This window comes from Macaca mulatta, chromosome 1 (genome assembly GCF_049350105.2).
Source record: "Macaca mulatta isolate MMU2019108-1 chromosome 1, T2T-MMU8v2.0, whole genome shotgun sequence".
In the NCBI taxonomy this organism is placed as follows: domain Eukaryota; kingdom Metazoa; phylum Chordata; class Mammalia; order Primates; family Cercopithecidae; genus Macaca; species Macaca mulatta.
The window spans coordinates 59840073-59863401 of record NC_133406.1 but is presented as its reverse complement, the minus strand read 5'-3'; the positions used below and the strand labels follow the sequence as shown (position 1 = coordinate 59863401).

General features: G+C 56.5%; 2 protein-coding genes and 1 non-coding gene across 5 annotated transcripts in view; 1 reads left to right on the top strand and 2 right to left on the bottom strand.

The window, feature by feature from the left end:
* Nucleotides 1-5118, bottom strand: part of LGR6 (leucine rich repeat containing G protein-coupled receptor 6) — a 123864-nt gene extending 118746 nt beyond the window's left edge. For 2 of the 3 annotated variants that reach the window (XM_015120162.3, XM_078002987.1), the window contains exon 1: nt 4011-5118. In XM_015120162.3, the coding sequence (XP_014975648.3) occupies nt 4011-4222 (212 nt within the window). In that variant the 5' untranslated portion in view covers nt 4223-5118. The remainder of the gene's footprint in view (nt 1-4010) is intronic. The other variant, XM_015120175.3, reaches the window with a different exon arrangement.
* On the top strand, nt 514-617 carry LOC114675418 (small nucleolar RNA U13). Its single transcript, XR_003726440.1, has one exon. It is a non-coding gene; the product is annotated as a small nucleolar RNA U13 (small nucleolar RNA).
* Nucleotides 5119-7003: 1885 nt separating the features above from the next.
* PTPRVP (protein tyrosine phosphatase receptor type V, pseudogene) overlaps nt 7004-23329 on the bottom strand; it is a 33127-nt gene continuing 16801 nt past the window's right edge. The window contains 31 exon segments of the mRNA XM_077982248.1: nt 7004-7233; nt 7483-7617; nt 7946-8106; nt 8208-8330; nt 8471-8599; nt 8745-8782; nt 8785-8820; nt 8911-8989; nt 9096-9183; nt 9313-9380; nt 9746-9863; nt 9999-10171; nt 10728-10886; nt 11579-11707; nt 11709-11723; nt 12740-12816; nt 12925-12973; nt 12976-13017; nt 13179-13272; nt 14474-14518; nt 14623-14749; nt 15984-16159; nt 17009-17135; nt 17138-17218; nt 17494-17628; nt 18012-18240; nt 18243-18322; nt 18651-18929; nt 19150-19413; nt 21704-21732; nt 21734-21959. Of these exon segments, the coding sequence (XP_077838374.1) occupies nt 7173-7233; nt 7483-7617; nt 7946-8106; nt 8208-8330; nt 8471-8599; nt 8745-8782; nt 8785-8820; nt 8911-8989; nt 9096-9183; nt 9313-9380; nt 9746-9863; nt 9999-10171; nt 10728-10886; nt 11579-11707; nt 11709-11723; nt 12740-12816; nt 12925-12973; nt 12976-13017; nt 13179-13272; nt 14474-14518; nt 14623-14749; nt 15984-16159; nt 17009-17135; nt 17138-17218; nt 17494-17628; nt 18012-18240; nt 18243-18322; nt 18651-18929; nt 19150-19413; nt 21704-21732; nt 21734-21959 (3572 nt within the window). The 3' untranslated portion in view covers nt 7004-7172.

The window sequence follows — 23329 nt, the reverse complement described above, 5'->3', positions numbered from 1 at the left end:
GATAGCATGAACTCTGCTTTGTTGTGGCAAATGTGGCAAATTTACAGACATCTCCTGTAAATTACCCTGTATCTATACACACGCAGAAACACACACAGACACACACAGACACACATGTACACACCATCTAACCTTTCAAACAAGTCAGGTGGTTATCAGTTATCACAGGCAATCTTAAAGGGAGTGAATTCCCAAGAAAGCAATTAGCAGTCTGAAGTGGAGGTTGCATGGTGTAGTGGCCTGCCCTCAGCCCTGGTGGCAGTGGACAATGAAAATGGGTGCTTAGGTGGGACTGCAAGTGCGTAAGCCTTAGGTCTTTTACAACTAGGTGTGAGACACCTTTTCTGGCACCATCTGTTTACTGACACTGCTCAGCCTGGGGGCCCAGAGTAACTACCCAGATCTTTCTACTCAGGAACAACTCCGGGGATTATCTGCTCAACAAGTTATATGCTGTCTGTGTACTCCTGTCTCTGCATCGTGTGCACATGCGATAGAATAGAACAAGAGGTGATCTTTTTGTAGGTAAGAAGCGTGACGATCGGGTTTTTGTGCTCACGTGTGAGAAGTGCCTCCCTCAAACCTTGTTATGAAGTCAGCACATTACTGGTCTTTTTTTTTTCTTTTTAAAGAAGAAAGAAAAAATAATAGAACAAGAGGCATCATGCCTTCTCATCACCATCAGATTGGATGTCCCAGAGCCAGGGCCTCCATCTCCCCCTTGGTCTATTTCCAGAACAGGCCCCAGCCAGGGAGAATGTTGAAACCCCGGTGAGTGTCAATGAGCCTCGCTGAGACTACAGTTTAGGAGGAAACTGTTGAAAAAAGAGAGACATATGAAGGATTGTGAGTATCTGAAGTCTGTCTTCCCAACCTTGATCAAACAGGGCTGGCACTGAGTCCAGAAGTGGTAATAGTTTTTGGACATGATTGTCAAAGCAAAGAATACCAGTTGGTTATAGAGATGCCTTCCTGGTCTGCCTTAGAACCAAGATGGAGAGGCGGAAGCACCTACCTCATGACAGGTATTGGCTAGAAGGAGAAAATCTCACAGCCGTGGAGTGGGGGAAGAGATATGAAGTCATTTTTATTGAGACCAGGTCAAGGAATGTGCAAGCGGACTTGCGGGTACCTTTTGGAGCCCATAGCTCCTGGGAGCCTCCTATGGTTCTGTCTATGGCTCCTTCTAAGGATCTTCGAGTCCTCTCTGGTCTGCTGCTTCCTGCAGTGTTTTAACATTTTTCATTCTCAACTCTGTGTCAGGATGACCTAAGTCCCCACCCCACCCCCGATCCCCAACCCCCAATTTTTACCAACTGGTTGGGCTCCAAGTCCCCAGAACCAGCCAAGTATTGATCAAGAGTTGCCCTGACACTCACCTCCCCAGCACGCAGCTCTCTTCCTCCAGCCACAAACCATTCCCTTGAATTCTACACTCTCCCACTAGGCTCAATTTCCCTCCGGTGTAGAGAGGCCTGGTAGCTTACCTCCGCCTCCACAGAGCACCCATAGGAGGCATGATAATACTAGCCACCATTTCAGAGTCACCCTCGGGTGTCAGGCACTGTGGGGACTTTCACTGAACATATTATCTCACTTAATCCTCTCAACAACCTGCTTCCTCCTCTCCATGTACACATGAAGAACCTGAGGTTTAGAGGTGTTCAGTGAGTGACTCTCAGTAGGCAGCAGAGCTAGGAAGGAACCAAGGTTTGAGTGACCCGGAGAGAGGCACTGCTGGTTATATCACCAGATGTGAATCTGCTCTGTCCTCTGGGGTACACGGGGCAGGGCCAAGCCTGGCATCTCCTAACATTGCTGAAAAGAGAAGAGAGCCCCAAGACTCCCCCACCCTGGCTCCTCTCCAAGCCAGCCCTCAGCCCCACCTTCAGGGGCCTTTGTGGTAGAGCCGTTCTCCAGAGAGGGCAAAGAAAGAAAATTCCTCCTCTGAGCCACCCTCAGGACAACTGTAGGAATCCTCCATGCACCATCCACGTGGGACCCCTCCCCAGCCAAGAGCTGGGGACACGGTCCTCTGCCACCTCCTTCCAATATTCCAGACCCCACTGCTAAATTCCCCACATTGCCCCAGGACCCATCATACTCTTTCTAGTTCCCACTCCCTCTCTTCTCTCCACCGCTCAGAAGCATCCCCTGACTCTTGAGAGAGAGGGAGTTTCTCAATCCCCAGGAAGACAGACCAGCTCAGAAAACCCCACCTCTACTGAACCCAAACGCAGAGTTCACAGCTCTGAGGGAACTGTGATAAGCTAGCAGGAAAATCTTCTGCCAGCATGGATGGTAGGATGCTTGAATTCCAAAGGTGACACTGTACCTCCTTCCCCAAGTCCTAGAAAAAGGATCATTAACCAGTCTAGGAAGACTTAATGCTGGGAAAGGAAGCTCTGGAAGGCCTTATCTTCCCTGCCCCTTCAACCCAGGCAAGGGACCTTCCTTCGGCTCACCCCGAGAAAGGTTCCACAGAAGTCACGCCTAAACTCTTTAGCTACAGGACCCTGTCTTCAAATGAACCAATGTCACATACTCCCAGGATAGAAAACTGCTGAAAGCAGGGCTGGCCTGGGTGTGGGGTGGGGCGGGAGCCTGCCCTGCTTTGCCAGATGTTGAGTGCCCGGGCTCTGTGCAGTTGGTACCTTTATTCCCATGACTGCCTGTGCCGTCACCCGCTGCACTGTGAAGGATTCCATTTGTCCGTCTGGAAGATGGACATTATTTTTCCCTTCTCACTCCTTCACCTGGCCCACAGCCTGTGCCTTTTGGAGTGGAGGGGGACATCCCGACCTGGGGACAGGGACATTTGGAGAGCAGTCCTGTGAAAAGTTGCCATCTGGGACCCTCCACCTCCCACCAGGACACTGCCAACACTGAGCACCCTTTTAGTTCCACAAATTCTTGCTAGGCCCCTGTAAAGATTCGCCCAACCTCCTCTTCCTCTAAGCTCTGACATGTTGGAACCCCAAAGCCATGAGGGGCCTCTCTCAGGCCAGAAGGAGCTCTAGGATCCTAGCCCTCAGCAGAAGGCCCCAGGCTTTCCCACCTGCTCCCAGCTGCTCTGAGGAAGGTGATGGGGCCTGCAGACCTGGGCTGGAGGAGGTTTCCTTTCCCCAGAGCCCGGCTGGGGGTGTGGGTAGGTGTCCTGGAAAGTGCTCTGTCACCCTCCTCCTGCCCAGGTAGTGAGCAGCCAGAGCCCCCAGCCCTCCAGTTCTGAGGGTAAGCTCTGTGAGCCAGACTGACAGGACAGCTGCCCCCAGTAGGGTCCCCTTCACGCGCCATCTCACCCCAACTCAGACGCTAAAAATGGTTCTCTGGTTTTCAGCCTCGGCGCCTGCCCACAAATTAGTGTCTCCAACACAGCCTCTTGGGACATGACTTTAGGGAGGACCCTGGGGGAGCCAGGAGGCCCCAGTGAAGGGAGATGGTGCTGGCAGAGTCCCTTTCTAAGGAGACAAGAGTGGATAGGGGCCCCCTCCCAGCTTCTGGGAACCCCCCCTCACGAAGGCCACCCAGCCTCAGTGTGACAGCCCTGCTGTCCTCACCATGGCAGAAGAACAGACATTATTTCCACCCCACTGGGGCACGCTCCCCTCACCTCCACCTCCAGTTCTGTCAGCTTTACCCTCAGCCACCATCCCGGGCACTGCTCTACTAGAAGAGAATGTAGCAACGGAGATGGGGCAGCCAGCCCCGTGCCCTCCTGCTCAGGGTCCAGAACCCACCTCACCAAGCCTGGGCTCCCATAGTGAGCCCACAAGCACAGAGGCCAATGGGGAAGCCAAGTCAGGGAAGCCCGGTCTCCCTGCTCGCCTGATATTTCATCTCAGACTCTTCTCCCCTCCCCAGTCCCGCAGCCGTGAACTTGGAAGGGGGTGAACCCTCTCTGTGATGCCCACGCCCCAGGGCACCAAGCAAGCAGGTGCCCTGCTGAGGCCGAGACTGGGCACTAGCCAGCAGCCCGCAGGACCAGGTGGGGACGGGCAGGCAGTACTCACAGGTAAGCCGTCAGGGGGTCCAGGTCCCCCGGTACGGCGGACAGCCCGAGCTCAGAGCAGTCGGCAGACAGCATGATGCCGTCCTCCTGGCAGTGGCAGGGGGCCGGGCAAGCAGTGGGCCCCGGGCCGGGCCGGGGGGCGCCGCCGGCGCTCCGGGAGGCGCACAGCGCGGCGCAAAGCCACAGTGCCCGGAGCACGGGAGGGCTGGGCATCTCGGCGGCCGCGCTGCTGGGGCACCTGGCGGGCGGGCGTGTGGACGCACGGGCGCGGTGGCCGCAGCTGCTTCCTCCCGGTCCCGGTGGGCTGCGCCGTCGGTGGGGACCGCCCCGGGGACTCTGCTGGGCGTCAGCGGTGGCGGTGGGAGCGCCGGGACGGTGCAGTCAGAGAGGGGCAGGCATTGTTGAGTGATCTTCGTTATTCAGTTTCACAGGCTGGGCTTGGCAAGGGAGGGAGACCCAGCCGGAGGAGGAGTCAAGGAAACTTTCTACGCTGCGGCTCGCTCCCCTTCCCTCCTTCCTTCGGAGCTGGCAGGAATTCCATCCAGGAAAGAAAAAAAAAGGAAGAAAGCAAAGAAACCCAAGCGAGCAAAGCTCAGCCCGTCAGAGACGTGCATTTGTTTGGAAAGGGTGCCCCAGGGCCTTGGCCCCAGGGCTGGGGACCCTCTTGCCTTTGGGGACAGCCACAGAGTCACATGGGACCAGAGGAGGTCCCCTCATGCCTCCACCACGTTTCACACGTTTCACACTGGAGGAAACCGAGACCCAAGAGGAGAAATGATTTGTTCAGGGTGACACAGCTGATGGGGCAGCCCCAGAGCTGGAACTCGTCCGCCCTCCTCGGCCTGTCTTCTAGGACAGGAGAGAGCGGAGTGAGGGGCTCCTCTGGGAGAGGCCAGGCTGCGGAGGGTTCCACTACAAGCTGAGATGACCCGACAGTGGGCAACCAAGAGCAGTCTCCTCACTGAGAGGCCGCGCCTTGACTCCAGAGAAACGGGTGTGGAGTTCCACCCGCTGAGCGCACCCTGGGTGGAAATGCACTCCTGCAGCTTCTGTCAGGTTTACGGGGCCGGGGACTACCTTGATCCCCGCTCCCAGGACTTCGGGAGACTGAGGGACTGCGGGCAGCTCAGCTGGTTGTCAGAGCCCGCCTCAAAGTAAGCGGTTTGGCGCCACCTGGAGGCCGAGTGCTGCAGCTGCAGCTCAGCCACCCTGAGGCTGGAATCCCAAGGGGCTGACCTGGCCGACCCCAGAGCACTGATGAGCAAGGGGCATGGTGGTTAACACTGAAGTCAATCGCTGTTCTCTCCTTAGACCATAGTGAGCTGGCTGTGCTTCCTTCTTGCTCTCTCTGGTCTATCCCATGCTGAGCCAAGCCCCATCGCAGAGCTAGAGCAGGCTGTGGGCCCCCCTCCTTCCTTTTTTGCCCCGTCTGCCCATGGTCCAGCCAGAGGGTATACCAGAAACCTGGGACTTCAGAGGCATCCAGGATTTCTTCCACCCTGTACTTCCACATGCCAGGATCCTCTCATCAACACCTCTCCACTCTCCGATAACCTCCCAGGGCTAGAGGGACTGCAGAGCTGGACCAAGAAATAAGCAGACCCTGACCCTAGGCCTCCAGTTGGTGCCATGGCGCTGAAAGTAGAAGAGGAGCCTCATAGGAAGGCCAGGGGATGGGCCTGCATGACCAGAAAGACCCACAGATAGAGCCACCTCTGCCCTATGGCAGAAAGCTACCGCAGGTCAGCCTGCACTTCCTTCACTCAACCACAGCCTCGACTCCATCTCATTTGCAGCTCCTGCTGCTCCAATGTGAGATTTTCCCAGAGTAGAAAAGCCATAGTTGAGCAACCTCAGCAGCAGCTGCTTGAGACAGACTTGGGCAGCTCAGAGCAGAGCCTCTAGCCTGCTTTTGTGAGAGTCATTGGGGGCCCAGCCCTCAGCTCCTGATAAACAAGGCATATGGAGGACACCGACACTCAGTCCTCGTGGGAGGGGACCAGTGCTTAGTCTCATTCTGGGAAAGCTCCCGGCTGCGCAGCCAGCACGACCTCTGTACCCTTCTTCAACCAGGCCTGAGAAGGACCCTCCCTTGACTTCTGACCCATTGCATGTTAGTAGGAACTCAGGCTGGCCCAAGAGCTCTCCCCGCTTCCCCTTGGGGAGACCCAATTCCATTTCAGGGACTCTTGCTCTGATCTGCCCAGGCTTTCTCTGTGTCCTCCCAGGGCCTTCCACCAGGAGCAGTTAGTGTCCAGCATCAGGCACTGCACCTGGAAACTCGCAGCCTGACCAGGGAGGCAGGCAGGAGCTCATGCGGCCATCAGCAATCATGCAGATGGTATGCAGTGCAGTCCTAGAGTGTGTGGGACAGACAGCTACCTCCCCACCCTCTTTTCTGGTCTCTGCTGCTCCTCCTGGTTTTTCCTTTCTCCATATGCTCTCCCTGCTTTCTCCCCCACCTCCTCCTATGTGGAGGGGAGGAAGGAGGAGACAGGGAAGGAGCAGGGAAAACTTGGCAACTCCATCTGAGGGGTGCCTCCAGCATCTGCCTTCTGAGTAACAGGGTAGCTCTGACACCTCCACCCTGGTCGAGGGCTGAGGGTGGCCCCTGGGGGCTCTGGCAGGTAGAGAAGGCTGGGCATGGCAGGAGAAGGGAAATAGGAAACAGGATAAACCCTACTGTATACAGGGTGGCGCTTACAGGGTAGTGGGGCAGAGGACGAACAATTTGGAGCTGTGATTCTGAATCCAGGACTTAGCACCACAGGAAACTAGATGTGGAGAGACCAAAGTCTGAGGAAGCTGAGAAACTGGAGGATTAGCGGGAACAGGATTGCTCCATGGGAAAAACCAACAGCATAGGGGCTATAGGTCACTTAGTTCAGCCAGACTCCAGGTCCTAGCTTCCATCCCGGCTCCATGTTTGCCCACAAAACCCACACACTGGACTCACGTCTGAGGATGGACAGACAGAACACGCTGAGCCTCACACTTGGCCACATGTCTTTATTCCCAGACCCTGTCCCTTCACAGCACAGGGCCCAGTGGAGGCCGCCCTTCCAGGGAGCCCAGGCCCACGTGGACGTGTCAGGAATGCTGTCCCGATCCAGCAGGGCACAAACCTCTCCTGCTCTGACACGGCACAGTGACCGGTGCCAACTCAGGGCAGCCCGTCTGCCAGCGCGCTGTTCAGACAGTTGTAGAGGTAGATATACTGCTCCTGGAGATGGACACAGGATTAGGAGGCTCGCCCCGCCTGCCCCAATCTAACAGAAAAAGGTTCCCTTGTGTGCCCCAACCCCTAGGGCGCCATCTGGGAGAGCGCACAGCGGTCCACAGCGCCACCTGGTGGCTACCCGGGTGGTGCTGCCTAGAGGCCTGGGCAGAAGCTCCCTCATCCCCCTGCCCCTTCCCACAACTGAGCCCCCACGCCCCCACCTCAGCCCCGTCGCCTCTGGTCGCCTCTCAACAGCGTTGGGGTCATAAGGCTACAGGCCTGAGACCGCTGCAGGGCCACGTTAAAGACATCCACGGTGCACTCAGACCCTGCCTGCTGCAGCAGCTGCTCCATGGCCAGGAAGGTGCCCAGCTGGGTCGCACCCTTGCTGCAATTGACCTAGCGTTGGAGGAGGTACCTAAAGGGGGTATGGCGGGGGTGTAGGGGGATGTGGGGAAACCCAACCTGGGCGCAGGGACTGAGAAGGGACACCAAACACTTGGTCAGCCAGCCAGCCTGGGCCCAGGGAGGGAGGCGGTAAATTCCCACCATATTCCTGAGGACAGGGTAGGGTGTGGAGAAGACGGGGGGCCATTGTGAGACTGTGTCCTTTTCACCCATAACCCAAGCAGGGCTCAGGGAGATCTGAGGCTATGCCAGAGGGGCAGGGAGGAGCTTCCAGTGTCCACTCCCCCAAGACTGTTGTCCAACAACACCTGGAGCAGCTGAGCAGTGTGCCTGGCTTCTTGCTGTTGCCCCGAGAGCAGCACTGGCCCACAGCAGCCAAGAAGGGCAGCAGGTTGGTGGCAGGCAGCTCACGCCCAGGTTCCAGGTATGGAAACTGCAGTCTCTGCACCTCCCTTTCCTTCCTGCTGTCCTGGGGCAAAGGCAAAGACATGATCGGCATTGATGCTGGAGAGGCAGGGAGCCCGCACATGACTCTTCCCCCACACACCATCCCATGTCCTGTGGCCCAACACCTACATGTGTAACCCTGAAGAGGGTACAGAGCCAGCCCGCTGTGCTGCTCTCGGCCACCCAGTGCACCGTCACCATGTCTGTGACAATGGGCTGCATCTCCGTTGGCCAGAACTCCTGTGGCTGGGACCAAGTTAGGGCTGCTCAGGCAACTTCCTGAGATCTCTGCCCCCGCCTTGGTGACAGACAGCATCGCAAACTCCCCGCCTCCATCCTCAGCCCTAACTCCTGAGCCTCCCTTCCTCTGTCCTCTGCTCTCTCACCTTCTCCGTGGCATCGGGTGGGCACCCAGAGACAAGCACATGAGTTCCGTGCTGCCACACCAGCTTCCAGAGCTCCTCTGGCCCTGCGGGGCCAGTCAGCACCACGTGGTCACGGCCAGAGGGCCCACCCTGCAGAGCACAGCTCATGGGCTTCCAGAGACTGAGGGTGTCCCCTATCCAGCTCACAACTGTGGGAGCCCCCAGCAGCCCCAGCCTGGGAAGTACAGGTGGTCAGAGAGGGCAGGAAACAGTGGCAAAACCAGCATCATCTCACAGGGAAAAGCCAAGCTTCGGGCGTGTCATCGGGGGGCTCTCCTCCACCGGAGAAAACTGTCCCCGAGAACAGTCATCTGAGGGAGGACAGTGAGGGTGAAGCTGCCAGAGGCCCCCCAGCCCACGCTGGCCCCCTGCCTCTCCACAGGGTCCGCAGTGAGACTCACAGGAGATGGGGCTGTCCTGCTCATAGCCAGGAGGGGGCGTGGAAGAGCCAGCCTCGTCCTTGATGGCCTGTAGGAGGAGCTGGGAAGGAGATGGGTGCCCTGAGGCTGGGAGGTCCCACTGCAGGGCTGGCTCCGCAGGGGAAGGCTGCCCTTGGCTGTCACCCACTTCCTGGCCTGAAGTGTACCTCGTACTTCTTCAAGAAGCCAGCGTTGGCATTGGCTGCCCTCTTGGCACATGCCTGCATGAAGTTCATCACAGAGATGGGCCAAGACCTCGTCGGGGGGTTGGAGAGGGAGAAGGCAGTCAAGGTTCCCCAGCTCCCCATTCTAGTCTGCTCGGCTCTGCCCACGAACAGGAGCAGGGAGCCTGCCTGTGGGAGGCACAGGGAAGCTGGGACTTACTCAGAGATGTTGGAGGGCGCTTCCAGAATCTTGTTCAGTAGGCAGCTGTGCAGGAAGACGTACGGGCTCTGCCAGGGGGAGGGGCATCAGGCTGCTCAGCGAGAAGCGAGGGGGGCCTGCAGGGAGATTTTCCAGGCCCTGACCAGCAAGGCAGGGATGGGGTAGGAAGGAAGAGGGAGCCACTGAGAAACCTTCCCTCCACCGTCCCATGGTGTCAACGCTGACAGGGTCCTGTGCCACCTCCCCTTTCACAGAATAGGAAGCACTGCCCAGAGAGGATGGTGATGTTTTTGAAACCCTCTCCCCAGGGTCTTCTGTGTGCCCCATGAGCTCTCTTTCCTGGTCCCTCCTGTAGTCCTGTGGCCACCCACTTCCCTCCCACTCCTTCAGGGTCCCAGCTGCCCAGCCCAGTCTGCGAGGCCCTCAGCGGGGCCTGGATCATGAGGGGCCGGTGCATCCAGGGTGCATACACAGCACGGAACATGTCTACCACCTGCTCCTCCTCCAGCTGCTGCAGCAGCCTCGACAGGGCCACGAAGGTGCCCGTCCGGCTCATGCCACACTGCAGGGACAGCCCCTGAGGAGCTGAATGGGCGAAGGGGCTGCCCATGTCCCCAGATCTCCCTACAGTCCAAGAGCTCCCCATATCCCCAGGCCAGGCAGGGGGCTCTCTACCCTATGCACACACCTGCCCTCACCTGCAGTGCACCAGGATGGGTCCCATGCCTTGGGTGGCCCTTGCCTGCTCCTGTACCAGCTCCATAAAGGCGAGCAGGGAGCTGGGGGCCTCGAGGATGCTGTGGTTGGGCCAGGTGGTGAACCATAGTTGCTTCACCGTCTGCTGCTGGTGCTGGGCAACCTGAGAAGGGGGTGGGAAGGGGGCAAGGAGGCAGAGGGGCCCTGTTGCTGTTCCTTATCTTCCTAACTCCAGGCTCCTGTGCCACCGACCTCACGCTTTCTTCCCCAGCTGCCCAAGGGTAGGGGTGATGCAGACCAACTGTTTGTTGAGGGTGGCAGTTATGTCTCCCCCCTCAGGATGCTTTCTGAGCCCTGGGGTCCTTCTCTAGCTTCCTGGGTAACCTCTGCATATACAGGGTGCCGGGCAGAGGAGTGATTCAGGTCCCTGGCTTTGCTGCTCCAGGAGTGCACAACCTGGGAAGGCAGATGGACACAGGGGGCATGGGGTGAGGCAGGAACCCTGAGCTGGCATGGGGGAGGTCAGGAACCATCATGTCTCCCCTGCTTTTCCTTTCCCTCACTGTGTGGCCTCAGATAAGCCCTTAACCTTCTCTGTGCCTCCCTTCCCCTTCCAAACACACACTTCCCTAGGGGTGGCTGAGTGCTTGTGGTCCTCAGAAAGAGAGGGCTCCAGGGACCCAGGAGGTGAGGCAACCATCTCAGAGATCTCAGCTCTAAAGCCTGTCCCACCCGCTCATCCTCAGGGCACGCATGTGCTGCAGCTGGAATTCCCGCTTGGTCCACTCATCCTCAGGCTCCTTGGCCAGGAGGTGGATGGTGATGTGACCACAGATGACCAGGGTAGATTCTGCCGGCCAGTAACGCTCACACAGCACCTGGGGCCAGAGGGTTGGAGAGGGGAAGGGCGGCTGTGGGTCCAGCCCTGTCACTGCTGCCCCCTGCTTTACCCAGTCCCACCCCTCCCCACCCACCTTTCTGGTCCCTGCCACTCTGCTGGGATTCTGCTCTTTGTAATGACCCAGCTCCAAGGCTCCCTCCTCCAGGAGCCACTTTCCCTCGCCTGGGCTCCGGCAGCCTCGCCCTCAGACCTCTCATGACCCTCAGGATTCTGAGTCAGCTGCTAGGCTCCTGTGCCAGACAGGGCAGCCCTTATTCAGCAGCCATTGGCCCTGGGCTCACTGATCCAGCAAGAGGACAGGCTCGGCAGCCTCTCTGTGTGTCCCACGGCCCTGCATCTGCCAGGCTTATCAAAAGGAAGGATCCATGATGGTACCTTTGACACCAGCCCTGGGCAGTCCCTACCCCTTGCTGCCTTCTCTGCCCAGAGCAAGAAGCCCGTAGAAACTAAGCCAAGCTGGGAGCTTACATACCTGGTTCCTCCCACTGCCTCCCCATCCCAGGGACGACCCCATCCTGGGTCTGAGTGGGAGGTGGTTCCACCACCCTCCAGGCCTGATTGGCCTCACTCCAGTCTGCCCCGCCTTCCCTGTGGGAAGATGCCAATGGGACCATTCCCGCAAGGAGAACGTGCGCCACCTGGTGGCCTTTCCAGGAGACTGCAAGGCGCACTCATCCTCCCGTTCTTCATGCCGACAGTCAGCACGACGACGACGCGGACCTGCGGCTCCCACACTAGCTGCCAGACGTCCTCCAGCATTTTCTTGAGAGGCCCCTGAGGGGCAATGAATTCCTGTGGGTGCATGGGTGTAGCCCTGGGGTGTAGGGGACAGAGGTCAGGAACATGTTAACGGGCGATGCTTGGTGTGAAGCACACAGCAGATTTCCGACATTCGACCTCCAGGAGTGAGGATGCTGTGCACACACCTGCATGTGTGCAAACACATGAACACATGTGCACCCAGAATGCAAACCAGGAGGGCTGACTTCAGAGACACCACTCCATCCCTGTCCCGCCCCAAAGGGACAAGAAAAACCCCAATGAAAACAAGATACTGACATGCATTAAATAGCCCACCTAGGTCACCCTCTTCACCCACCCAGAGTCGCCTTCCTAAAACCAAACTGCGTTTCTTCCATGCTCAAAAATCTTCTAAGGCTCCCCATTACCCACCAAATAGAGTCCAAAGCCCTCAGCCTAACAATCAAGCCCTCCTTCCTTCAGCCCCAGGCTATCTTTCCCATTACATCTCCCACCACCCAGCACTTCCCCATTCCCTCACCCCTATGCACCATTCCCCCCCACCCACCCACCCATACACACACACACACACACTGCCTGAACGTTACTGCCTGGCTGTTCTCTGGCTGCTCCTTCCAGTCAACAGAATGTCCTTCCCTCTCTCATCACTTATCAAAATGTTACTCATCCTTCCATAAATCAAATGTCCCCTCCTCTGGGAAGCCTTTCTTGATTCCTCAGGTGGAGGAAGTTTCTCCTTCCTCCATGTGCCCTGAGCAGTGTTTTTTCCTCTATTACAGCCCTTGTCACAATGTGTGGTGAATGTCACACGCGTGCCCACGTGCTCCTTTGAAGGTGGGAAATGTGGCTAACTCAGCTCTGCCTCCTGCAGGCCCAGCACAGAGCACAGCACAGAGCCCAGCACACAGTAGGCCCTTGCTAGACAGCTGCTGGGTTGAGCTCATGAAGCCCAAGCTGGTGATCTCCTAGAGAGCTGCTACAGCTAACGAAGGCCAGTGCGGCCTGCAAACCAGTCCATCTCCTGAGCAGATCCCAGATCCCACGGACAGCCTCGCTGGTGGCCCTTACTGGGATGAAGTTGGGGTTGATGTAGTCAGAGTGAGGCTCTCCCTCCAGCCAGGTCAGCCTGACCCTGCAGTGGTCATCTGCAGAGAGTGAAAGCTGTACATTCAGGGCTGGGCACATGAAGCCCCCTGCCCCCATGCCAAGCCCTAGCCCTCTGCCATGCCTTCTCTCCTGTCCCCAGCACTCACAGGGTAGCACATGTGGGTAACGGTTCTTGGTGGTGTTGGCACCACCAGCCCAGCCTCCAGTGTGGGCTGCTCCTTGCCCACCTCCTTCAGCTCCTGCAGGGATCAAAGGCAGGCACTGGTTGCTGAAGTAGACCCATTTCACCCCATGCCAGGAGAGGGGCAATGGGGGCAAGAGTGCAACTGGGAGTTCCTCCAGACCTTCAGACAGGTCCTAGTCTTTCCTCCTCTGAGCCCAAGGGTGGTACAGGCCTTACCTCGAATTCCAAAAAGAGAGCCTGGTGCGCGTGAGCACTCTTGGCCTCCTAGCTCTGCCTGAAGCCGTGGATAGGGATGGGCCAGTGGGTCCACCTGGTGGGAGGGGGAGAGGGTAGCCTTCCAGCCTTAGGTTTGCAGAGTCCTGCCCTGCCCTCCCCTGGGTGACAGGTACAGAGCAGAGGACCTCAGTCCTGGCGGCACAACCTGATCACCTGAGGGCCTGCTGGAAACGCGGATCCTGAATTCCACCCTGGGTGTGGAACAGTGTGCATTTCCAGCAAGCTCCTCCAACGCCCAGCCTGGGCTGCAAACCACCAACGTGGAAGAATAGAGAAGGGGCAGGGGACATGTACGCATGTGCACACACACACACGCGTGAGTCTCATAGACTCCCTCCCCAGGCCCTGAGGAGGGCTCCTGTGCACAGCCAGCGCTCAGTTAATGTCAGCCCCAGGCTGTCTTTCCCATTACTTCTCCCACCACCCAGCACCTCCCCACTCCCTTACCCCTACGCACCCCCGACCCCTACAGGAGGTTGACATGAGGGAAAGACCTATGGCCTGATACCATCTACATGGTTAGTCAGGGAGAAGGTGGGAACTGGAGAAGGTGTGTGTGATGGTTAATTTTGTGTCAACTGGGTTGGGTCACAGTGCTCAGAAGGTTGGTCAAACATTATTCTGGATGTTTCCATGAAGGTGTTTTTTTGTATGAGATTAGCATTTAAAGTGGTTGGCTGAGTAAACTCTAATGTGGCTGGGCCTCATTTAATCAGTCGAAGGCTTTCATAGAACAAAGACTGACCTTCAAGGAATCCCGGCAGCAGGCTGCCTCCAGATGCTTCCCTGAGCCTTTGGCCTGCTGGTCTACCCCAGATTCCTGGACTCACCAAGTCACCACAATCACATGAGCCAACTCCTCAACATCGCTCTCTTCCCCCTCTCTCCCTCTCCTCTCCTCTCCCCGACCTTCCGTCCTCTCTCTCCCTGCTCTCCTCTCTCTTCTCCCCACACACACCCTGTTGGTTCTGTTTCTCTGGAAAGCCCTGACTTATGTATGAGTGCATTTGGAGGAGTAAGAGGCCACATGGGCAGAGAGGAGTGGGGAGCGAGAGGTCCAGGCATTGAAAAGGTATTTGGGGAGGTGTGGTGGCTGAAGAAGAAGAATGGGGGTCTGGCAGAGCCTTGCAACCCCCTGACTGGGACACAGTCACAGCAGAGTGGGGGCCAGGGGAGCTTCAGCAGTGCCGCCATGGCCCCCACAAGGCAGAGGCACAGGAAAATGCACTCACCGCAGGTTGTAAGCTGTCAGCTCTTGGGAAAACGGATTCTTCCCTGCCCTGCAAAGGGTGAGGGGGCACATGGGAGGCAGCCCCAGGGGCAGGGAGCTGGCCCACTCCGGTCACGAAGTTCTCCCCAGCCCCCAGCCTTCCCTCCCACTCACCTCTGCCCCTTCACCTGCCTCCAGCACAGCAGGCCCAGCACAGCACAGATGGTGAGGACACAGCCCGCCATGAGGCCCTCCACTACCGGCAGGGGCACTGCTGCGGGGGAGACACTGGCCTGGGGCTCTGCGGAGGGAAGGGAAGAGTGGAACATAGCCTTGTCCCACAAACCCTGGGGGTCATGCCAAGCTCTCCTAGACCTGGGACCCTCTGGGTGAAGGGTACAGTGACAAACCCCCTCTACCCTAGTAGTCCCAGATATCAAACTGAGGCCAGACATGGCTGCCTCGGGGGAACATCTGGATGGGAACTGGGAACACCCAGCAACCCCTCCCTGACCCCAGCTCCTCAGGATGCCCCAAAGACCCCACTCCCTTCCCTGACACCATCAAAAGAAAAGAAAGCCGGCAGAGGCCTGGTTTCCTGGACTTTCTAGAACTGCACTGTCCTTATACGGTAGCTACCGAACATTTGAAATATGGCAATTCCAACTTATGATTTGCTGTAAGTGTAAAATACACACCAGATTTCAAAGACATAGTAAGAAAGAAAAGAATGTAAAATATCTCATTAGAAGTGTTTTTGGCCAGCCGCAGTGGCTCACGCCTATAATCCCAACATTGGGAGGCTAAGGCAGGTGGATCACCTGAGGTCAGGAGTTCAAGACCAGCCTGGCCAACACGGTGAAACCCTGTCTCTACCAGAAATACAAAGCTGGGTGTGGTGGTGGGTGCCTGTAATTCCAGCTACTCAGGAGCCAGAGGCAGGAGAATCACTTGAACCTGGGAGGAAGAGGTTGCAGTGAGCCAAGATCACGCCACTGCATTCCAGCCTGGGCAACAGAGAAAGACTCTGTCTCCAAAAAAAAAAAAAAGTGTTTTCAATGGGTCACATGTTGATATTTTAGATATTTTGGTTTAAACAAAATGTCACTAAAATTAATTTCACCTGTTTCTTTTTACCTTTTTAATGTAGTTTTAAAAAGACATTTAAAATTACTTATGTGGCTTGCCTTACATTTCTATTGGACAGGGCTGTTCTAGAGCCCCGATGGCCTGGGAGCATCCGGGTATAGAGGGGCAGAGCGGGAAGGTAGCATGAGTGTGGACAGCAGCCGACCACTGCAATGCCTCAGACTCTCCTGCCTGCACTCTCAGCTCACCCAGGCCAAGTCTGGTGCTAAGAGCACTTTCGTCACTGGCTCTGGGTCTACCCACTCTGCTAGGCAGGACATGTTATCCCAGTAGTCTAAGCTCAGTCCTTCCTGCTACTGGTTGGTGATGAGCCACACAAGAGGGTTCCCAGTTCTCCTCCCCATCTCCAGGGTCCAGCTGGAGCCCATGCCCAGTGCCCATCCTACCTGAGACGGCTGAGAAGGAGTTAAGGGTCTCAGGAGGGCCACGCGTCGTAAAGGCTGCAATGCTGAACTTGGGCAGAGAAACAGGACCTTCTGCTGGGGAAGGGCAGGCAAATAAGGTGAAGCCCCTCCCAGCAATCTGGGTCACGAGCAATAGACACTCAGACAGCAAGTGCTCCCTGGAAGGGGTGTCCGAGGAAGAGAAGAGACAGTCATGGGTTCTTAGTTTCCATTTCTGGTTGGGCCAGTAAAGCCACTTCCTCACCCCTCCTATCTGCTTATCAGTAGAGACAGAAACTAAACACCATGGCCTCAGGCTCTAAAGGCCTAAAACAAAAGAGAACAGAGCAATAACAAAATAAGGCAGGTTGGACAAGCTTGGCAGAGGTTAAATATCATGCTATCTGCCACCTTACAGCAAACCCCATCTTCCTTGCCTGAGAGTAAGAGGAAGCTCTAGAAATAGGTACCTGAGCCTGGCACCCCTGTAATCCCAGCACTTTAGGAAGCCGAGGCAGGCAGATCACCTGAGGTCAGGAGTTGGAGACCAGCCTGGCCAACATGGTGAAACCCTATCTCTACTAAAAATACAAAAATCAGCCAGCCATGATGACCTGTGTCTGTGGTCCCAGCTAGTCGGGAGGTTGAGGCAGGAGAATCGCTTGAACCTGAGAGGCAGAGGTTGCAGTGAGCCGAGATCAGCCACTGCACTCCGGCCGGGGTGACACAATAAGACTTTCTCAAAAAAGAAAAAGAAAAAGAAAAACATAGGTACATGGATATCCTGGGAACTGCCCTGGCAAGCTGAAACAATATACTCCACTTTCCTTTTTGAAAAAAGAACCATGTAACAGATAGATGTTCGGGTTTTTGCCTTGTCTGCCAAGAAGCTCAGTCAAAATAACTCTGTTGGCCTTAATGGACCATCACATGCATTCTGTTTATAAATCAATCCAGATCTCTTGTTTCTTTACAAACCACAAATGAAACTTACAAGTTTCATCACTCCCTTCAGCCTTAGCGCTCACCTATACTGGGAACCTGGCTTGAGCTGCCCATTGCACATCTCTTTGGTGTGGCCACAGTCCTCTGTACCCACAGGCACTGTCCAGGATCTCGGCACAGCCCAGGGCTCCGGGTAGAAGGGGTTGGGAGCAGGACGGCCAGGTAGGAGTCACGTCCTCTGTAGTAGCGTTCATGCCATGTATGGTTGATGGTTTCCCCGGAAGGCTGAGGCACTGAGAGAGGAGTGCGGAACTGGCAGTGCAGGGTGGGCAGTGGGGCCGAGGCCTCTCTTCCTGCCACAGAGGGGCTGCCCTATCTCTCTAGCGGGTACCCACTAATCACATTAGCACTCTCCTCTAGAACACTCTGGTCCCCCTTCCTGCTCCGAGACTGACACCAGCCTCACATACTTCATCTTACCAGTCGCAGCCCCATCTTACCCCACCGCCGTCACCCACTCCATGCCACGGCTAGGGTCTCCCCATCCCCTCCTGGGCCCAGGACTCACGTGACATGTTGATGGTGGCAATAATGCCGTACCACTGGATCTGCCCATCATCCTTGCCAAACATACCCTGCGGGATCATCACTCCCATTTCTGTCCCAGGCTCCAGCTCAGGGGTGGGGCTAACGCTGGGGAATGCTTGGCTGGGGATGGAGAGGACAGTGAGGACCTGACTGGGTGCCTAGCAACCCATCTTCAAGGGCAGGGACCATACTTTCATAGCCCCAGTGCCCCTCAGTGCCAGGGGCTAAATAACCAAGGCTGGGTGCAGTGGCTCACGCCTGTAATCCCAACACTTTGGGCTAAGGGAAATAATTAAATAAGGACTAGAAGGTTCCCGGGCTAGGGTACCAGGACACAAGGCTCAAAATATGGTATCAAACTAGCAAGATCAGGGCCAGAGGAAAGGGCTGGGCCCTGGAGAACAGAGAAAACCTCAAGCAGCCAGGACCCGGGGAGTGACATCCCCAGGAAGACATGGAACTGTGGGAGCATGTCTTCTGCACAGAGAAGTTGCCTACCCTCAGCAGAAGTGGAGCACACCAGAGTGACTGCCCAACTCCACAGACTGTTCCTGCCCAGCACGGCGAGGCTGAGGCGATAGGAAGTGGCAGGCACCAGGCTGGGCAACAGGACTGCATTTTTGGAAGTGTCAGCCTGGAACATGCTGACATTGACATGAATGCCCATGAGGTGGGCATTCCCTCCTGCCGCCAGCTGCTCTGCCACCACCACACAGGTGCCCACCGGCGGTCCGCAGCAGGCACCATCCAGTTCAGGGCCAGGAAGGTGGCCTCAGGCTGGCACTGCATATCCTCCACAGGGCCAGGCTCTGTAGGAATCAAAAGGCTCTGTGTTGGGTGGGGGTCAGTGCACTCCCCATAAGCAGGGCTTCTGGGTGAAGGGCTCTCGAAATCTGCAGGCACAGAGGGACTGGGCATTTATGCCCACGGAAAGGGGTCTCTGCCAGGCGGAAAAACATCTCCTTTGGACATGACTGCCCACCTGGAGAAGCATGAGGGGCATAACCCAGAGCAGAGTGGGTGCAGCATCCATCTGGAGAGAGCAGTGGCTCAGAGCCGAGCAGGCAGTGGGCTGCCGCCCGGATCGGACCTGCATCTCCGGGCACCTTCATCCTCCCACTGCTGACGTCAGCATACCAACAAGCAGCACCACGCGGTGAGTGGACGCCTGCAGCGGCCCCGCCTGGCACAGCACTGACAGGGAGAGGTTGCATCCAGGTATGAGGCCCCTCAGGATGAGGTGAGCTTGACCTGGCACCAGGGGGTGCTCCCAGGAGAGGTGCCCCGCCTCTGAGAGTTGGGATCCCCTTCTTGTTCCGAGACTGTGTACCCCCAAGGGGCCGCTGACCCAGGCCAGGCTGACCACAGTGGTGCTTGCATGGCTGGACACCAACAATTCACTGGGTGGGCGCAGGGCTACAGAGGGAGGGAAAGAGGGAGGGAGAACAGTCAGCCAGGCCACCAGCCCCACTCCCCAGAGTCCCATGCTTGATGCCATGGGCCTGTTGACCCCTGCAGGGCCCTGAGGTGTGGAGATGGAAAATGGGCTAAAGGGGGCACCACTGAGGGAAGACCCAGGGCTCTCTGAGGCAGCCTTGCTCACCTCTCCTGCATCTCTGCCTTCCCCATGCCTCACAGGTCCAGCCAGAGGTGTTGGCTGCTGCAGTGTGGAGGGGCCCACCCTACGTGACAACCTCTACCTCGTACTTTGTGCCTGGAGTCAGACTCAAAAAGCTTGTGCTGGCCACCTTGGCTCCCACAGTGCTGGTGCTTGCCTGGGTGCCTGCCTGGTACAGGGTCACCTGGTAGCCGTCTCAGCCCCTGGGGGCATGAACCCAGGAAGCCCAGAGCTGGGTGGGACCTTCACTCATCACATTTACCAGAGGAGGGGCAAGCAGGCCTGCGAGGAGAGCAAGATATGGAGGGTGTGGAGAAAAGGGAGAAAAGATCTACACTAAATCTCTGGCTCCTCCTCCCCAAAGATCCCCAATTTCTCCCTCCATCCTTGGCCCTATCAATAAACACCCAGGAGCTAGAGACACCATTTCAGGGCATCCAGTGAGCCCAGGATTCCACTGGAAAGCAGGGCCCGCCACTGACCCCAGGCAGCAGAGTCCAGGCTAAGCCTGAGTTGAACAGATGAACTAATCACTTACTCTCACCACACTCCCACCGCTCTCAAGGCAGAGCTAGGCTGGGCAGCATGAGTGTTAAACCGTGTCCCTTCTCCCAGCCCCTGCACAAAGTAGCTTTTAAAGACCCTTATGGCCGAGTGCGGTGGCTCATGCCTATAATCCCAGCACTTTGGGAGGTCTAGGCAGGTGGATCACCTGAGGTCAGGAGCTCGAGACCAGCCTGGCCAACATGGTGAAACCTGTCTCTACTGAAAATACAAAAATTAGCTGGGCATGGTGGTGGGCGCCTGTAATCCCAAATACTCGGGAGGCTGAGGCAGGAGAATTGCTTGAACCCAGAGGCAGAGGTTGCAGTGAGCCGAGATTGTGCCACTACACTCCAGCCTCCTGGGCAACAGAGTAAGACTCCAGCTCAAAAAAAAAAAAGACCCTTATGTGCAGCCAGGTGTGGTGGCTCACGCCTATAATCCCAGCACCTTGGGAGGCCGAGGCAGGTGGATCACTTGAGGTCAGGAGTTCGAGACCAGCCTGGCCAATGTGGCGAAACCCCAACTCTACTAAAAATACAAAACTTTGCCGCACATGGTGGCAGGGGCCTGTAATCCCAGCTACTCCAGAGGCTGAGGCAGGAAAATGACTTGAACCTGGGAGGCAGAGGTTGCAGTGAGTCGAGATCACACCACTGCACTCCAGCCTGGTAGGCAGAGGGAGACTTCGTTTCAAAAAAAAGACCCTTACGAGGATGAACAGGCAGGTATCTGGAGGTCCAGGCAGCATCCCTCCACCCCCAGAGCTTGAACTCACTGGAACTCAGGAGCCACACAAGCCTGGCCCAAAAGTCAACACTTCTTTATAAATGGGGACACTGAGGCTCAAAGAGGGCCAAGGTTTGCTCTAGGGGCTGAGTCCCAGCTAGAACCCAGGTCTCCTGACTCCCAGGGTGACCTCTTCCCAGCTCCCTCCTAGTCTTTACTCCAGGCAGGATCCAGACAACAGTGACAGGGGCAGGAGGAGGCTGGGAGGGGAGACCTAGGGCAGGGGTGGAAGGAGCCACCACATTGGAGACGGATGCGCTGAGGGTGGGGAGGTCCATCTGTCCCTCAGCTCCACCAAGGGCTCCACAGGCAGAAAGAGCGGGAGGACCCAGGCCACATGGGAGGGGATTCCCAACCCAACTCTATGGGCCCCCAGGGCTTCCGGGGAGGAGAAAATCTCCCCACGTGTCCTGCACTTCAGTAAAGGCAAGGAGCATGGAGCTGGTCACACTGCCTGCTTGAATCCCAACTCCCCACTGTGCTGAGGAACCTGGCGCAAGTTATTTTCTGTTTCTCTGCCTCAGTTGCCTCATCTGTGAAATGGAGAAAACCACAGTAACTACTTCCTAGGCTTGGTGTTATGAGACTTAATGAGGGCACACAGGTAGAAGACCTGGCTGAGTGCCCAGTAAACGCTAGCCATTGCTGTTATGATTTTTTTTTTTTTTTTTTTTTTGAGAGAAGTGGTCTCACTCTGTCACCCAGGCTGGAGTACAGTGGTGCGATCTCGGCTCTGCAACCTCTACCTCAAGCTAATTTTTGTATTTTTAGTAGAGATGGGGTTTTACCATGTTGGCCAGGCTGGTCTCGAACTCCTGACCTCAAGTGACCCACCCGCCTTGGCCTCCCAAAGTGCTGGGATTACAGGCATGAGCCACCGAGCCCGGCCTTGCTATTGTTATGATTAACCACTTGTGGCCCACTATCACTCACCTCCCTACTGCCAGCCATGAGAGAGCATGAGGAATGTCATGCCCAGGGCCACTATCCAAGTCAGCAAACCCCTTCTAAGAAGGGTCTGCCCACCTTCTAGAAGGCCTAAAGGGCCAGGGCCCTGGGGGAGTCCCAGTGAGGGGAGTGGGGTTACCTGGTGCCTAGGGACTGAGGGAACAACCCTAAGCTGGTACTTGCCCCACCATCAGCCCAGCTGCCTGCCTGAAGACCACAGAGGCCAAGGGGACATGCAGCTCCCTGGGAATCCAAGGAGCACGGTAGGGGAGGGCCATCAGACGGCACTCACATGTCCAGCCTGTGGCGTTGGTGATGCTGCAGGGTGACCAGCTGCACCAGGAACTCGGTGCCCGGAGACAGCTAGGCCCACGAGAAGTTCTGGACCTCTACAGCCAGAGTCTCCTCCCTTTCCAGAGTCAGAGGCCTCAGGCTATAAAGCTGCGCCAGGAAGTCCTCCCTCCCCACTGATGGGGGACTCCAGGAAGCCCTCAGGGCAGGAGGCTGGATGGCAAGGTTCAGGCTCAAGTTGGCAGGAGGAGCAGGGACTGGAGGAAGGACAAGGGAGAAATAGATGTGGAGTCACCCGAATCCCCTGCCTCTCCCCCCATGAGCTACACCCATCTCCTCAGTCCCCAGGCAAGCTCCCAGCACTCCCCACCTAAAACCCCCGCTTCCACAGGGCTCAAAGGCCACCCTCCTTTCCTTCCCAGGAAACCCTCTTAGACAGATGCTTGCCCAGACACCTGCTGCCCCGCTTCCTCCCTGTCTGTTGAGGGCATGGCGCCAACCCTCACACCTCTGAGGGCCCCAGTCTCCAGCTCACCTGCTGACGTTCAGTTCCGGTTCAGTCTATCTCTGGCCTGTGGACCTTGGTGCACGCTTAGCCTCCTGCTAAGGTCCTCTCTACCCATCCTCCCCAGCCCCAGCAGATGCCTCTGGGCAGGACCCCACCCTGTCCCCCACCAGCTTGCTCTCACTCAGCTCACTCTTCTCCGGGAAACCTCCTCTGACTTTTTAAGCAGATGTCCCTTCTGTGAGTCCTAAAAGATTAGACTGAACCACATAAAATTCCTGAGATGCAGCCATTTTAACCAATAGGAATGGAGTTTCATAGAGTTCAAGCTAATACATTATGCACATTCCAATTAGTGCATTAACAGGTATTATGATATATAAAGTAAGCCATCTGCTTACTTATCTTCCTGAGGCACTGAGGACTATTCATCATTTTGGCCTCAGCAACTGGTTTCATGCCAAGAAAATGACAGTCATTCATTAAATAATTGTGGGATGGATGGATGGATGGTGGATGGATAGATGGATGGATGGACGGTGGATAGATGGTGGATAGATGGTGGGTATATAGCTAACCAGATGGAAGGAGGTAGAAATTGCTTGCAGATAGATTCATGAAAAGTCTCATCTTGTACTCATGGCCTTCTGAGTCAAGAATATGGCACACAAGGCCAGGCGCAGTAGCTCATGCCTGTAATCCCAGCACTTTGGGAGGCCGAAGTGGGCAGATCATGAGGCCAGGACTTCAAGACCAGCCTGGCCAACATGGTGAAACCCCGTCTCTACTAAAAATACAAAAATTAGCCAGGTGTGGTAGCAGGCACCTGTAATCCCAGCTACCTGGGAGGCTGAGGCAGGAGAACTGCTTGAACCCTGGAGGTGGAGGTTGCAGTGAGCCGAGATCACGCCACTGCACTCCAGCCTGGGTGACAGAGCAAGCCTCCATCTTGGGAAAAAAAAAATACATGGCACACAGTTCAGCCACAGTGGCTCACGCCTGTAATCCCAGCACTTTGGGAGGCCAAGGTGAACAGACTGTTTGAGGTCAGAAGTTCAAGACCAGCCTAGCCAACATGGTGAAACTCCATCTCTACTAAAAAAAAATTAAATAAAATAAAAA